Source organism: Delphinapterus leucas, chromosome 21, assembly GCF_059928025.1.
Source record: "Delphinapterus leucas isolate spDelLeu-1000000601 "Yukka" chromosome 21, BTC_Dleu_Yukka2, whole genome shotgun sequence".
In the NCBI taxonomy this organism is placed as follows: domain Eukaryota; kingdom Metazoa; phylum Chordata; class Mammalia; order Artiodactyla; family Monodontidae; genus Delphinapterus; species Delphinapterus leucas.
In genome coordinates this window covers 33,375,661-33,392,569 of record NC_143149.1, presented here as the reverse complement: position 1 = coordinate 33,392,569, position 16,909 = coordinate 33,375,661, and the positions used below count along the sequence as shown (strand labels likewise).

Below are 16,909 nucleotides of genomic sequence, written 5' to 3'. Positions count from 1 at the left end.
ACAACTACAGGGTCAGAGGGGTATGATGAAAGGAATCTGGTCCAACTTCCTATCTCAGGCAGCTAACGCTTTGAAAAGGCGGAGTGGTCTTATTGGGAAGAAGAACAAAGCAGAAAAAGAAGAAAAGGTCTAAGAAAAAAAATATTGAAAAAGTACAGCATTCTTCAAAATCCATAGCTCTCCATATCCAGAAAAGTCTTACTGAAGCCCAAAATGCTGATAAGCATTTATTTTCCCCTGCAATACGTTTAAGATTTTTTGTTGTAAAATTCAATTTCAAAACCTTCAGCTGTTCAGGGTCTAAGACTGTGAACATTTACCAAAACCTGAGAGACAGTTAAACTATTTTCATTACAAGTACCGCTCCTGCAAAGGCACTGAAATAGTACCACAAAACAAAAGCTACTGTATCTGTGTTTAGATATTATTAAAGTCCCTACCACCCGAGAATAAAATGGTCCTGAGAGACAGAAATCTTTCTATCCTCTAGGACAGGGATAATGATGTGTCCACAATGTTCTAGTCCCGTTTACGGTGGTTCCTGTGTCTGTTGTTTGGCCCTAAGATCAGCATTAGGGTTTTGTTAGTGTGTGTTAGGACAGTAATTACTTTCATTCATTTGGTAGAATTAATTCTACAGTAAAGGGAGTATAATAAATGATACATATTCACTGAATTTTGTAATATGTTTTGACGTGTTATTTTCTTACCATATTGTACCAGGCACTAACAATATATTTCTCCTCCATCTCTCTTTGACTCTTTGTTTTCTCATATTCTTTCTAAAAAGCAAGCACATGTAAGCATGTTAAGATGAAAAACAATTCAACATAAATAAAATACTCACAATAAACTAAGTTCACGGGCACAACTCTACAGTCAGCTCTCTATATCCATGGGTTCCACATCCACGGATTCAACCAACCCCAGATCGAAAATGGTAAAAAAAACCCAACCAACCAAACAAACAAAACAACCAGAAAGTTCCAAAAACCAAAACTTGAATTTGCCACGCATAGGCAACTGTTTTTTTTTAAAGTATGGATATCTTTTTTTAAAATTAATTATTTTTGGCTGCGTTGGGTTTTCGTTGCTATGCGTGGGCTTTCTTTAGTTGCGGTGAGCCGGGGCTACTCTTCATTGCGGAGCGTTGGCTTCTCATTGCGGTGGCTTCTCTTGTTGTGGAGCACGGGCTCTAGGCGTGCGGGCTCTAGAGCGCAGGTTCAGTAGTTGTGGTGCACAGGCTTAGTTGCTCTGCAGCATGTGGGAATCTTCCCGGACCAGGGCTCGAACCCATGTCCCCTGAATTGGCAGGCGGATTCTTAACCACTGCGCCACCAGGGAAGTCCCCATAGGCAACTATTTACATAGCATTTACATTGCATTAGGTATTATAAGTAATCTAGAGATGGTTTAAAGCACATGGATGATGGGCTTAGATTTTATGCAAATAACCACATTCACTACTTTCTACGAGGGACTTGCGCATCCATGGATTTTGGTAACTGTGACTCGTGGATGTTGAGGGACCACTGTGCATAGCAAGGCTTCTAGAATCGAAAATTAAAAAAATCAAATGTCTTATCATATTACAGTAAACTACCTCCAATGAATGGAATTGCCGATCCCGTTCGTGGAGCTGATTTTTAAGAGCTTGTATTTCTGGTGCTGCTCCTTGATTTTGTTTAGGATCTAAAGTACGGATAACCTGCAAAAAGTAATAAAAGAAAAACTTTAAAAGTCTCAAACCCAAGGAGTGTAATATCTAAGGAAGCAGTCATTAAAAAAAAAGATAAACCTTATGAGACTCAAAAGTTATCTTACGTGAACACTTTAAAATCTGAATGTATAAAATGATATCCAGTTGTTACAATTTTTAATTATATAAAAATTTAAAATTATGTAAAAGAGTCAGTGATAAGAAGTAATTCTGGCTTGAAATTAATCACCCTACAGCAGACACTACTGACAGCAAGCTTCCCTTTTCCGTTCCTCTGACTTGGTTCAGGGGCCTCTGCCTCTGACCAGATGTGTGAGGATGGAGCGGGTCCCAGTGGTCCACAAGCCTGTCTCTGTGGTCCTTCTCCTTTGCCAGACGCTGGGTTTACACACAGCCTGGTGACACAATTCTAGCTGGCCCACCAGAGGGCTTCTGGGAAGGGTCTTTGCTTTTTGGCTCAGCAGTTTTACTATCAAAAATGATCAACTCCATAGAAAACTTGAAAGAGCAGAACAATAAAAACCCATCTCCTTTAACCCGGATTGACCAACTGCAGCACTGCCACCTTTGTCTCATGTCACGTGACCCTCAAGCACTTCAACACGCATCTCCTTAGACTAAGGACATCCTCCCACAACATCTGTAAGAAAGTGAACCTCTCTGTAAGTCATCACGATTCAGCCCAAATCCACATTTCCACAGGTGTCCCCAATCCAGGATCGCTGCATTTGGCAGGGAGGTCCCTTTGGGCTCCTTTACAGGAGAACAGCTTCTGGTGTTCCATGATGCTCCAGTGCCTGTTTCTGCTTTCATAATGTGGATTCTCATCCCAAAGTCTGGATTTATCTGATGCCTTCCTGAAGGTGTTACTTAACTTGCTCCAGTAACCTCCTTTTCCCTGGGAACTGGAGCTAGGCCAGAAGCCCTGAGCACTGCCGACAGCAAGGCTCATCTGAAGACAGAGGCGGGCCCTCCCGCCGGGCACAGCCGATTTTGATAATTAGGCAAGGTGGGGCTGCCACTCATTTCCTACATAGAAAGGTGATTCCCTCTTGGTAACGAGTAAGTAACCTGGGGCTGGGGCGACCTGTTTTGATCACGGCCTCTTGCTCTTTTTGTCGAAAGACTCCTCGTGTCCTTCTGTGTGAGGGGTCACCGTTCAGGCACTGTATTTTGAAACATCAGCGAAACACAATGAGAAAGTGCAGTGAGAGGCCCACCACAGACTCACACTTACACTTTTGGCTTTCTCTAAGTATTTTTTATATCTTTCTTCCATTTGCTTCATTTCCTCTTCTTTCTTCCGTAAAGCTTCTTGTAATTCTTCAATTTTTAAGGCTATCGGTGAGACAGTAAAAAATTAAAAAATTTTTAGACCTAACAACTTGAAAATATTTCAACTGACAAAATAGTAAACAGCTTCAAGAGACTGTTTTGTCTATACTTATATATAATTTTATTTTTTTAAATTCACAATTTTTTTAAACAAAAAGCTTTTCTTAGAAATAAACAAAAACTACACTATGGAAGTGCACAAATTAAGAAGTATTCATGGATGGCTGAAGGGATAAACAAAATGTGGTCTATTTACACAAATAGTTGATTATTCAGCCTCCATTCTGATACACGCTACAATATGGAGACATTATACTAAGTGAAAATGAAAGCTATTATGTGAAGTGAAAGAAGCCGGACACAAAAGGACAAATATTGTAGGATTCCACTTATATGAATTACCTAGAAGAGTCAAGTGCATAGGGACAGAAAGCAGAACAGAGGCTACCAGGGGCTGGGAAGAGGGGAGGAGGGGAGTGGTTAACAGGTAGAGAGTTTCAGTTTGGGAAGATGAAAACGTTCAGGAGATGGACAGTGGCTGTACAACAGTGTGAATGTACTTAACATGTCACTGAACTATATACAATGGACTGGCCAAAAAATTCGTTCGGGATTTTCATCCCAACTCATGGAAAAACCCGAACGAACTTTTTGGCCAACCCAATACTTAAAAATGGTTAAAATGGTTATTTTTATATTATGTATATTTCACCACAATACTAAAAAAGTAAAAGTCTGTGTCCTGCTCCCACATCCACAGAGAAGAATTAATTAAGTCAAGCTACAAACGGGTGTAAATATCAACCAAAGGAAAAGTCAGGCTGACTTAATGACACTGTGAAAAAATTTCATAAAATATGCATTAGCATCCATAGTTAAGGAAAAACTCACAACTAAATTAGAAATTTAAGAAATACTGTAAAGATGATTATGTGTGTGTGTGTGTGTGTGTGTGTGTATACTCTTTCTGTGAACAGGGCAAATTCCTTAATTGCTAGAAAATATAATAGGGCCTATTTCTAAAAAAAAAAACAAATTTAATTTAAACTCATCACTAGCGCTAACCGACTGAAAACTACGCTAATTGGGAAAACTCACAGCTGTTGTTAAATCTCGGCTCAAGGTCCTCGATGATGGCTCTCTTCTTCTGCAGCTCATTATTGGCCTCATGCAGCTTCTCTCTGTAACAAAAGATGTTAACACTCTTACCTACCACTGTTTTGCATTTTTTCACTTGAAATGAAAGATATAAATTCTTTCTTTATGGGATACACTAGCATAGCACACAAGTGCTATGAAACAAAGATGAAAAGACTAATCCAACATAAACATATTTTCTAAATGACTAAAAAATAGAGACAAAAATCTCAGAGTTTGAAATAGTAGTCATTCTTTTATATAAACCTGCACAAGAGGTTAGAAATAACTTAGTGATCTTTATTGTTTCTAGGAATAAGGATATTGTAAAAATTAAATTTAAAACTTTGCTGAGGTTTTATAATGCAAAACTCTTGTTGCAAAAAAACTGAAGCTCCTAAAATAAGAATAGAAAGAACAGTACACGCCAATAAAAAAGAATAAATTAATGGTACATGCACCCATGTGGAGAGATATCATAGAATAATGTTGAATAAAGTCAGACACAAAAGGATAATACTATATGATTTTTTTTATATGAAGTTCAGAAAGTGGCAAAACTAACAAAGGGTGATAAGAGATCAGCAGTGGCTAGTCTGGGGATGTAATCAATTAATTAAAAGAGAGAATAAAGAATCCTGGGGTGTTGCTGGAAACATGCTATATATTGATCTGGGCTACCTGTCTATGCAGGAAAACATTCATCAAGCTGTAGACCTAGGAACTCAGGATTTGTATACTTTATTGTAAGGTATATTCCAATATAAAAGTAAAAGGATGAATGAACAGAAGTTTTTCCCTAGTATTTACATAATGTGTAATTCTCTATACTATTTAGTGCAGCACTCTGTAATATGAGAGAGAAAAAAGGCTGCAAAAATTGAAAGATACAGGAAAACACGAAGAAAAAAATAGAGTACGTTGTTATGTCTATTTCTGGTCTTTTCTATGCATAATACTTTAATAAATCTTTGTTGAGGGTATACACACACACACACACACGCAGACATATGTTACACAAAATAAATATATACAGTTTAAATAAGAAAAACGAAGCCCAGTGAAGAAAAAGGTTAAGAAATTATCCCAGAACCTTAAAAATCCCATGTGTTCCTATCTCTTTCCCAGTGGTAACCAAAATCAAGAATTTTAACCATTCTCATGATTTTTGTGATGGGCCTCTGTGTATATTCCTGAACACTACATTGCTTAATTTTGCCCTATTTTTGCTTTACACATTAATTATACTGTATGTACTGTTCTGTGACCTCCATTTTTTACCTAACACTCTGTTCTTGAGATTCATTTATGTTCATGTGTTAGCCCTGGTTTATACCTTTTTATTGCTGTACAGTGTTCTATTGTTTGAATATATCTCAATCTATTTATCATTCTACAGTTGGTGATATTTGTATTGTTTCTGCTTTTCTGTGATTAAAAACAATGTTCTATCTTGTTAAACACACAACTTGTGAGGAGAGAAGTGTGTCCAGACATTACCCAGTGTTCTTGAGCTCCTATGTTGTTTCTACTTCTGGCCATGAAGGGATGGATAACTGTTACTGGACTTGCTCTCCTGCTAATAACAAGTAGGAAGCTGGGCAAACTATGTAAAACAACTGTTTCAGAAAGTGGACAGTAGGCAGTACAAGATTCTGATTCTCAGAGAAAGAAAACAAGAGTGGGAACCCCAGTGGGAACCCCTATGATCTCTCTGGCTTTCTGTCTGCAGTCAGGAGGAGATCACAGGAAGGGTGTGCCCATCCCCCTGAGCTGAGGACAAAGAGATTAGAACGTGGGGAGGCAGATGCGGCTAGAATTTTTGGAGCACAGAGTAAGAGATGAAAGAGCTATGTAAGAAAAGATCACCATAAATTGGCATATGGGTGCGCTTAAGTGTTTGGATTAATACTAAATTGCACGTTTCTAGGAATGGACACCATGAGGTGTGTCAAGGGACAACTACAGAAGAATGAAAAATTACTGGGGCGCTGAGAGGGGAAAAGTCCCGAAAGTCCACACATTAGAGTTCCAACTAGTCAGAGTTGTGCTCTCACTGAAACTGAGACATTTGGTAGGGACCTCGAAGTATAGAGCTTTTCAACTGGGGACAATTTTGCCCTCTTGGGGCTGTCTAGAGATAATTTTGATTGTCACAACTTAGGAGGGTGTTACTGGCTTCTAGTGGGGAGAGGAAAGAGACACTGCTGAATATCCTACAATGCACACAACCACCGCCTACAACAACAACAAAAAGTCATCAGAGGGAAATGAATAATAACTAAATAAACCACCTTAGAGTCACTTTTTAAAAATAAATGTTTGAAACTGACCAAAAAAAACCCCCAAAACCCCAATGTTCTCTCACACTTTCTTCTAAATGTCTCCTGGTAAACATGGACCACAGCATCTCTAGGAATCTAGGGTATACATAGAAACGTAGAATCAATGGGTCACAGAATATATGCATGTTGCAGTTTACTGAATAAACTGATGTATATCCCTACCAGCAGTGGATGACAGTTACCAGCACTCAACATCTCTGGCAATACTTGGTATGTCTGATTCTTAAATTTTACCAATTTGTTGTGTGTAAAATAGTCTTGTTGTAGTGTTAAATCTGCACGGTCATTCATCTTTTGAGATGTCTGTGGGCTCTGTGGCAGGCTGAACTGTGTCTCTGAAAAAGATATGGTGAGGTCCTAAATCCCAGAACCTGTGAATGTGACACTATCTGGAAATAGGGTCTTTGCAGATGTACTTAGTTAAGATGAGGTCATACTGGATCAGGGTGGGCCCTAATCCAATTACTGGTGTCCTTATAAGAAGGCCATGTGAAGATGGAGAGAGAGGTTGCATCTATACACCAAGGAACACCAAGGGTTGCTGGCAGCCACCAGAAGCTAGTAGAGGGGTACATGGAACAGATTCTCCATTAGAACTTCTAGAAAGAACCAATCCTGCTGATACCCTGATTTCAGACTTCTAGCCTCAAGAACTGTTAGAGAATAAATTTCTGTTGTTTTTAGCCTTGCAGTTTGCGGTAATTTGTTATGGCAACCACAGGAAACTAATACAGGCCTCATCTTCACTAATAAATTCTTTTTGATGAAGATTTTTACCATGTAAATGAACACAGAACAACGGTCAGACAGTAGTTTTATGAAACCACAGGTATTCTATTTTCTGCAATTAAGGGATGGGAAATGAAAAAAGGACAGAATTCAACACTAAATTCTCACTGCAGGTAACCTCACAGTGGCTGGAAGGTGACAGGTGCTGTTCTAGTATTTTAAGAACCTGCCCAGTGATAGACTGGCCCTAGGAGCGTCTCACTTTCCCATATAAGAAAGGAAAGAAAGAAAGAAAGGAAGGAAGGAGGAAAGAGAAAGAAAGAAATCAGGATAGCACACAGCAAACTGCCGGACTACAGAATTCTTCCCAGTAGCCACTATGGTACCCAGGATGTCTGTTTACCACAGTCTAACCCTGTAACGCTCCACCAGGCTGGCAATCCATGGGCACCCACACTCAATGTCTGCAAGGACAGAGTTTTGCCAGAAAGTGATAGGAAGGGTTACAGCAGTTACTGGGTGCAAGAAAAATTACAAAACACTCCTAACATTGTCAACCTCAGATATGGAAGAAGGTTTCTTCTTCATGAGAAAACAACTGTAATATTTAAAAATTTAATCTTTTAGATCAAAAAGTCATGTTCAGGTATGTTTGCAATTCAAGGAAATGTTTGAAAATCTGCTACTGATAAGCTTAATAATACTTTAAAACATTTACATAAAAAGGAAGCTTCAGCTGGCCAGACTCTAGAGCTGGAAAATTCAGCCCGCGGCCCGTTCCTGCATAGAAAGCTTGGTTGGGACAGTCACAGCTCTGGTTTACATACTGCCTGTGGCCGCTCTCGAACCTCAGAGCTAAGTGGTTGTGACACAGACCACTGTCTGCAAAGCCGAAAGCAACTATTCTCTGTTCCTTATAGAAAACATTTCTGACTGCTGATCCAGAGGGTCCCACACTCCTAACTGGGATCATTAAATACTATCGTGAAGATATAAAACCCTGGAATCTCACTTGAGAAAACAGTTCTAACACAGTAATTGTTTTGATTTGAGGACCTGGGGTGATGATGACCCTTTAGATACTATTAATGTCCCTTATAATCTTCTATACCTTCAGGGCCACCCATGCCACTGCCTAGATACTCTGTAACCCCAACACAAAACACTGATGTTTCACTGGACAATGTAACAATGAGCCTCAATAGCTTTTATACTTACAGATGTTCTTCAAGCTTCTTTTTTAGAAGAACTGACTGAAAATGGAAAATAAAAAAATAATTTATTACTTAACATTTTAACTAATAAACTAATTAAAAAAAATTAAGAATACAGTAGTAAATAACTGAGTGAGCCCTCAGTAAGTTCTCTGGTCAAAGAACTGAAAATACACAATGTACCCAAGTTTACTTCTCTTTGATAAGGGAGACAGCAGCCTATAAGTGATAAAAACGATCAGTATAAAATACCCATAAACTGTATGTCTGAATTCTCTATTTATAGTCAGGGAAATGAATAAAAAAGCCACTTACGTACAGACCTAATATTCCTGGATGCAATAGGCAAGTAGAACTCTAATAATAATAGACTGTCCCTAAGACACTTTTTATCTGCTATATTTTCCTTGCATCATGGGATCAACTTCTGTAAACACTTACTGAATTAATCAGAAGTTTCTGATATGCACAGGTTGCAACTAGTTTATGTGACAGGATAGGAACGTTAAAGATGGGATATGCACAGCATTTAATATGCTGGAGGATGCAGCTTTGACTGGGTATTTAAAAAAAGAGTCTCCTGAGAAACAGGAGATCAGAGCTGACCAAAAATAAACAAAGAATAACGGCATTCCATACAGGACCACCAGGTTTCATAATTAAACTCAACGCCTGTAGGGTACACATTACTAATGAATTCTGTGAAACAGTTCACGTTGAGATAAACAGTTACATAATTAATTCAGCCAAACTCAAATAATACGGACTTAGGAAACAAACTGTCCAATCAGTCAAGAGCAGCACGGAGGGGAACATACCCGTCACACCGGGCTCTTCCATTTTCAGTCCCCTGACTTGATAGTGATTACTGTCATCGCTTATTCGAGCCCATTCTGACACAGCTCTGGAATATTCAAATGCACTTTTTTGCTGAGTATGTCAACTACAGCTAGGTTAGTGGACCACAATGTCCTCTACCACTGCTTCCCCCAAACATAGAGAAAGATGATAACCCTGTTGACTTTTTATTTTTTAATAAATTTATTTATTTTATTTATTTATTTTTGGCTGCATTGGGTCTTCGTTGCTGCACGCGGGCTTCTCACTGCGGTGGTTTCTCTTGTTGCGGGGCACGGGCTCTCGGTGTGTGGGCTTCAGTAGTTGTGGCTCGCGGGCTCTAGAGCGCAGGCTCAGTAGCTGTGGCGCACGGGCTTAGTTGCTCCGCGGCCTGTGGGATCTTCCCGGACCAGGGCTTGAACCCGTGTCCCCTGCATTGGCAGGTGGACTCTCAACCACTGTGCCACCAGGGAAGTCTCAACCCTGCTGAATTTTGATTACTGCTCGTTCCTTCTCCAGTACAGAGGGTAAAATGAAAATACTTTTAAAAACACCTTAGCTTTAATTGTGCACTTCTGTCTTGATTAGGCTCTAAGCAAAATTAATTTTTAAATCTGAGATAATATATAATAAAATGATTATGTAATGAGCAGTTAATATGCCAGGCACTCACTCAAGTTTATCATGTGCACTGTCTCATGTCAACCTCACAACCGTCAGTGACACCAGGCCCATCTCATGGTTGAGGGAGGTGAGGCTGGGGAGACATTCAGGGGCTTTCCAGAGGCAGATCCCAAATTAAAACCCAGGCCTGCCAGACCCCGGAGTCTACGCACAGTCTTCACCTCCAGTGAAGCCTCTCCAGTGGAAGACTGTTACTCATAAAATGTGGCATCAGGAGGCCAGGCTGTGACAGCAAGCTAGCTTCAAAATACTTTATAAAAAAAAACTAGTTATAACAATGGGGGTAGGAGCGGGATGGGAAAAAAAAGGAGCAGAGTTCCTTTTAGCCTGACCGGTTAGGTTTTTGATATCCTTTAAGTATCTTAATTGTAAAGGGCATAAACCTATAAGTAATATTGGTATATTCCTTTTGCATAAAACTCCTGTTAATTTAAAATTTCAACCACATCAACTATGATGGCAGATAATGTATAAATCAAAACACTCTTCAATATATAGAAATGAATAGGAAGCCATACTTACAATAGCCTTGAGCAGAAACCATGCCAAGAGACAGAGAGGACATATTAGTATGAAGCAAACACAGCAGCCAATAGAAGGAACGATTTAGTAATTCATGAACAGAAGTAAAAGACACGCATTTTTTTTCAAAAATGTACATTTTTCTTTCTTCTATGGTCTCCTCATCCTGTCTTGTTCTCTGGAGTTTTATACACTGTGGCTAGCTCAAATTATCCATATGCCTGGATATAACAATGCTTTTCTGCTTCCATGCTAAAAATAAATGACATAAAAATAATAATAAAAATGTGCAAACCACGCTACTGTGACTTAAGGTCATATGAAAGGACTGTGCTTTTGGTAACAGAAATGGGCAGAAACTACGTTGTTCTTTAGAGAGGATCAATTCCATTTGGCAGGTTGCTCTGTGCATTACATATTCCTGAGAAGCAACACTGTAGGTTGGGTGAAAAGAGAGGAGACAACAACATTGAACACCTGCCGTGGGAAGAACCACACGTCGTGGATCACACTTTTCTCCACATTATGCTGAGCCCGCCTTCAGAATGAGGCAAGTTTCTATCTGAATCTTTACAGAGAAAACAGCTCTGAGAGAATTTTCAAGAATTTAGAGCAACAAATCTCAGCATCTGAGCAGTCAAATAAATTGACTAATTTATGCAAATAGCACTTTTAGGCCTGGGAACTCATTTCTGAAATATGGCCTCTTAAAGCAATGACACACAGCATATTTAATTAGATTTGATAGCCACAGTGGTATCTAATCAGGTTATGTAAAAAAATGTTTTACAGAATAAATACCTTTCTTTATGTTTAAATATAAGTAAGAACAGCAAGTATAATGGTTATTAGAGTCTAACGCTAAGGTTGAGTGGATACTGACGTTTCGCCATTTTTACTTCCTAGGATCTGCACACCCTTCCCCTCTCTACCATAACAAATCAACAGAAAGTCTCCTCAAAGTTTTCAAGACCAAAACGAAGTCTACATTTACCTCAGTTTAAGGGACCTAGTGATTTCACTGAACTAAGAAATGTTACCCGCTTTGGTTCACTGCTAAGACCCTCTTAGTTTTACTAGTATTTTCATACACGAATGGTGGTTTTGCTTGTGATTTAGCATTCTGGATAAAGGCATGCTTGAAAGTAAACCATGGTATTTGAAACTAGTTCCATTTTAATAAGGGGATGATGTGGTTTAAATGTTGGTGAAAATTTTAGGAACTGGGAATCAATGTGGGGATCTAAGAAGAACTACCACCACATCAGAGGATAAATTACAGCCCATCATCTCAGAGAGCACGCTGCCAACATAAGCCTGATGGGTGCATAAGAAACTCATAAAATTAGGTCACCAGTGAGCTTTTTATACCTCACACTCTCACGTTTTAAGTAATATGCTGTTTTGTTTTTACACCCTCTTACGTTACTAAGGCTGGACGGAACTAGATGTGTCTACAGTTTTGACGCTGAGTGCCCCAAATGACTCTAACAATGAAAACAACCAAATAGGTTTATACTCAAAAGCCAGAGTTACTCTGGCAAAAGGAAAAAAGTTATCAACTGACTGAAGCAAAGATTAAATTTCAGTTGTTATCCCCTCTTCACACTGGTTTTGAGCCCTTTTACAGGAGCAGCTCTAGTGTATACAGCTCATTAAATGTAAGGGATTTGCAAAACATGATTGATTTACGCCTGCATCAGAGCCTGACTACTATGAGCTGCCCCAGCTCACTGTGTGGGGCGGTGAGCATGGCGAGGTGGGGAGGACCCTGTTCCCGCCTCGGCACACTTACTCTTTTCTAGGTGAGTGCCCGTCAAGCAGGCAGGGCTAGGGCAGAGGGGCAGAGTGCTAAGGGAATATTAAAATAGGGCAGTGAGCTTATATTTGAGAGAGAGAGAGAGAGAGAGAGAGAGAGCGTGCACACAAGCGGGGGCAGGGGAGTGTGTGTGTGTGTGACAATGTGCGTGTGAGTGTGTGTGTGTATCTGTGTGGCGGGAGGGGCAGGGGGAGAAAGCGGGATTCATAAACCTAGAGATGGTAGCATTTTAGAAATGGCATTATTTTCTTTTTTTTTTTTGCGGTACGCGGGCCTCTCACTGTTGTGGCCTCTCACTGTTGTGGCCTTACCCGTTGCAGACGGGCCTCCGGACGCGCAGGCTCAGTGGCCATGGCTCACAGGCCCAGCCGCTCCGCGGCATGTGGGATCTTCCCGGACTGGGGCACGAACCTGTGTCCCCTGCATAGGCAGGCGGACTCTCAACCACTGCGCCACCAGGGAAGCCCGGCATTATTTTCTTAAAATCAATTTTACAACAAACATTGCTACTTGAACATGCTAAGTTTCTATCAGCATTTTTTTTTTTTTTTGACCAGAGGGAAAAACCTATACTCTGAGTACTGAGGTGAGCACATGTAAAACATAAAACCCCAATTAATTCTTCAGCTGATAACTACAAGTGAACTTCTAATCCCCAGCAGGATGAATCTGAAAGAGACAATAAAGTACTGTCTGGTCCTTTTTATAAGGAATGTTAGTAAAAGGAAAACACTGTTTCTTTTCTATAACCACTATAATTACAATTATTTTGATATAGACCATCAAATAAAAGTTATAGCTTTTCTTAACGTTATGAAACTGTTGGACCATCACTGGTACATATTAGGACTTACATCTTCTGCCTTTGAGCCTTGATCCTGTAAAGATTTTTGCAATTCTTCGACTTGTGACTGTACTTCTAGAAGTCTTTGATTCACCAGCCTAGAAATCAAAGGTACATTAATTTTCCAAGTTCTGACTAAACTTATGCCTTTTGCCTTAGGTTTTCACATTGGTTAGAGAAACAGTATAATGAGAAAAACAAAGTCTCATGTTATAGTCGTAGTAGCTCACTTTTCTGGTTGTTCTTTGTATTGCTTAAAATGTCTATGATGATATCCAATGCAGTGTTTTGGTGGACACATTTTGTTGAGCTGGTATGTTTATACATATATATTTATCTGAAATTCACTTCACTATACGTTTGTTCAAACTGAGTGTCAGGCACCACACTCAGCATAGTGCTAGCAGACCCTTGCACTCGAATTTAGTGGGGAGACAAAATGTAAAGAAATAAAATACGAGCTAAATACTTCAACACAGCACACAGAGGTACACACAGGAGTGACGGCTGCTCAGAGAAGCTAGGACTGCACCTAACTGCGTGGAGGAATTGGGCTTCACTTGAATGGAGATCAGACAGTAAATAAAACGCTTATGTGGTTAAGGGTGGAAAGGGGATTCAAGACCGAGAATTCAGCATGTCCAAAGCACACAGAAAGGGAGCGGGTACGGAGAGTTCAGGAACTGTAAGGCTGAAGACCAAGTTATGAGGCGAAGGAAGGCTGGAGATGAAACCAGAGGAGAAAAGGAGAGGCTGGGACACCCCTCTGAGAAATGCAAATGTATTTTTATTTATCCTATAATTGGGCCTAAAATTTTGTTGGGATGGGAATAGCCCAGCCAGCCTTTAAAAATGCTGATTCTGGAGCTCAATCCCCATAAATTCTCTAGATCATTAGGATGCAACATTCAGGGGGCCAGTAGGTCTTGGACGATGTGGAAGGATCAGACAGTGTTTCAGAAAGATCACGCTGGTGTGAAAGTGGAGGAGACCGTCTGGGAAGCCCCACCGGGGCCGGCACAGTGATCACGCCTCCCCCTAAAACAGAAGGGGGCAGAGGCGGGGTGCATGGAAAATGCAAAGGAATACAAGGAGCAAAAAGTAACTTAGGAGTCCGGTCTGAGCTACCAAGGACCATTTACTGAGAAAGGGAATACAGGAGGGGCAGGCTGAGAAAGAAGCACAAAGGACTTCATTTGGTATTTGTCGAAAATGAAGTGATGAGAGATGCCTGTCGAACAGCTGGACACCTGCACCTGAAGCCCAGCGGGAGGGCTAAGCCGACCCTCCAGACCCAAGAGCCGTTCGGCAATGACTGAAGCCAGGAGCATGAGTAACAGTGGCCAGAAAGAACGTGAACCAGCTCGGAGGAGGAACAAGAGGGGCCACGGCAGACCACCAAGCAAAGGGCTGAAAGAGGAGCCTCGCCCTGGACAGCAACCCAAGGACTGGGAGAGACACAAGCGAGGGCTGTTCCTGAGACTGAAAACAAGTCTGCGGAAGGGGAAACGATCCACAATGAAAACAGTAAAGAGGCGAGGAGAGATAAAGTCCTAACTGCTCCCACTGGACTGGCTAGTAAGTACTTGAGTAAAAGCCAGATTGCTCCCAATTAAGGACAAAACAGGGCAATGAATATTTAGAATCCAAATAGCCAAGAAGTTCAGTAAGAAATTTTTTTTACTCAACAAGTGACAAGAAATTCTTACTGTAAACCTCTAGGTTCTATAATTTAGTGAGAATCACAGTAAAAAGGCAATAAATCTATAATAATAACTGATGTTTTTCACACAAAGGAATCTGTTTTTTCACTCAGTGAAACAATTATCTGAAAACTCATATTCAATATGGAACAGAGGTACATAAGTACGTTGCTAACTGTAACTTTGTTTAATCTTCTCAGGAAGCAATATGAAAAATATATCAAACTATAAGGCTATTTCAACTATCCATCTTAGACATTTTTGAAATTAATCAGTCAAAAAATATTGTTACTAGGTGGAGGCCATCATAAATGTCATAAAACATAGTCTAACATATCGATTAAAGCATGGAGCATACATGTACACACACATGTATGAACCTATAAAAATATATGTAAATATATACGAAAAAACTTCAACTACAAAATAAATGAGGATTATAATGTTGACCTCATGGGGTTGTTTAGAAAACTACGTAAGATAATATATATAGGGTGTGCACATAGCAGGTACTCTATAAATGCCTCTACTTTCTTTCTCCCCCTTCAAGGGTTTAGTTAATCAACATTTTAATCCAAGTCTAATTACATATAGTTGTCAAGGGGGTGTAGGGAGAGGGTGAGCTTGAGATCACAACCTACTCTGAGAGGGAAGGGAAGGAGATCACACGTGCTTCCAGAGAGCTCCCCAAGCCGTTCCAGTACGGCTCCACTCTCGACCCTTCATGCCTCTCCTTACATTGCTTGAGGGTCAACAGGTGTCACAGATTTTAACAAATACCAACTTGTTGGGAAAGCTAACTGGAAAGGACTTTGGAGGTTTACTACAAACCTCTCCTTCTAAGGTGACATATGGTGGTGAGCAAATAGTATTTAAGGCCGTACAGTTATGAGACTAAGTAGAACTGAAACTCTGCTTTCTTGACGCTAACCCAGTGCTGTCAAAGAGTAAGAGGCTAAGGTACAGACCAGCTAATGTAAACACTTACTAAACTCAGTAAGAACAAACTTACGATAACTCACTTAAGAGTAAAGCACCCTGTGAGGAGAAGACAGGGAAAAAAACGTTTTATAAATGTGGCAGAAGATAAACTGGCAAGAAAGAGGTTAAGTAGAGGCTTTGGAGTCTGGTAGCCTGGGTCTCAGCCCAAATTCCTACATGTGTAAAACCTTAATAAAGTAAGACCACATGTTTAAAACACTTAGCACAATGTTTGGAACAACACTGCAACATGTTTGGAGCAGCAGTTTAATAAATGTTAGCTGCTCGTATTACTAGTATTACTGTTACAGATCATAATACCCACAGATGGCTATAATCTAAAGGTAAGTTATCATCAGTGTTGTAATTTAATAAACAAACACAGCTGTGAATAACAGGGATTTAGGAGGTAACCAGTCATCTACATGCACGAGTCCTCTACGAATGACAGCTAGCTGTTCTATCTTGAAGGAGAAAGAGTAATAGCTGTAAGGTCTGTGACAAACAAGGCAAAGTGTTACAGAAAACGTTGTAGGTGTTGATTCACTGATAAGAAATTAGTGTTGGGAGAAGGCTCTCCCCGCTAAGATGCTAAAAGACAGTGGAGGCCAAGGATGAAGGGGGTAACTCAAGGTGCCCTCACCATGGGCTCTGCATGACTGCCTGCTGTTTTCTACAATTCCCATTCCTCCTCCTTCTCTTTTTCCACTTTTTCTAAGTATTTTAAAAAAGTATTCATTATCTATGCTCCTAAGAAATGATATAAAAATGTCTCCTTACGTTTATGCTTAATTATGCTCTAATAATCACCCTGGTATTTACAGTTTGCTGATTCTCCCTCAGCAGCTTTAAAAATTAAAGTTACAGGAAGAAGGGTAGGATATGTAAAACTATCGTAACAATTTTGACTCTCAAGACTGACTCACACCTGGGAAATGCCAAATCAATCAGGCAGAATAAGCAAAGAATCTGTAATATCACATAAACTGTGAAACTATTTATAAAATTGTCAAATCCCTCACAAATGACAGAATATCAC

At 40.0% G+C, this 16,909-nt stretch overlaps 1 protein-coding gene across 5 annotated transcripts in view; it reads right to left on the bottom strand.

The window, feature by feature from the left end:
* HOOK3 (hook microtubule tethering protein 3) overlaps positions 1-16,909 on the bottom strand; it is a 129,606-nt gene that overhangs the window by 38,076 nt on the left and 74,621 nt on the right. For all 5 annotated transcript variants that reach the window (XR_016391187.1, XR_016391188.1, XR_016391186.1 and 2 more), the window contains exons 16-21: positions 13,197-13,284; positions 8,485-8,519; positions 4,154-4,236; positions 2,958-3,058; positions 1,604-1,708; positions 711-782 (exon numbers count right to left, since the gene is read on the bottom strand). Coding sequence is in view for 2 of the 5 variants with exons in the window: in XM_089903806.1 (XP_089759932.1) it covers positions 711-782; positions 1,604-1,708; positions 2,958-3,058; positions 4,154-4,236; positions 8,485-8,519; positions 13,197-13,284 (484 nt within the window). In the remaining 3 variants the exon portion in view is untranslated. The remainder of the gene's footprint in view (positions 1-710; positions 783-1,603; positions 1,709-2,957; positions 3,059-4,153; positions 4,237-8,484; positions 8,520-13,196; positions 13,285-16,909) is intronic.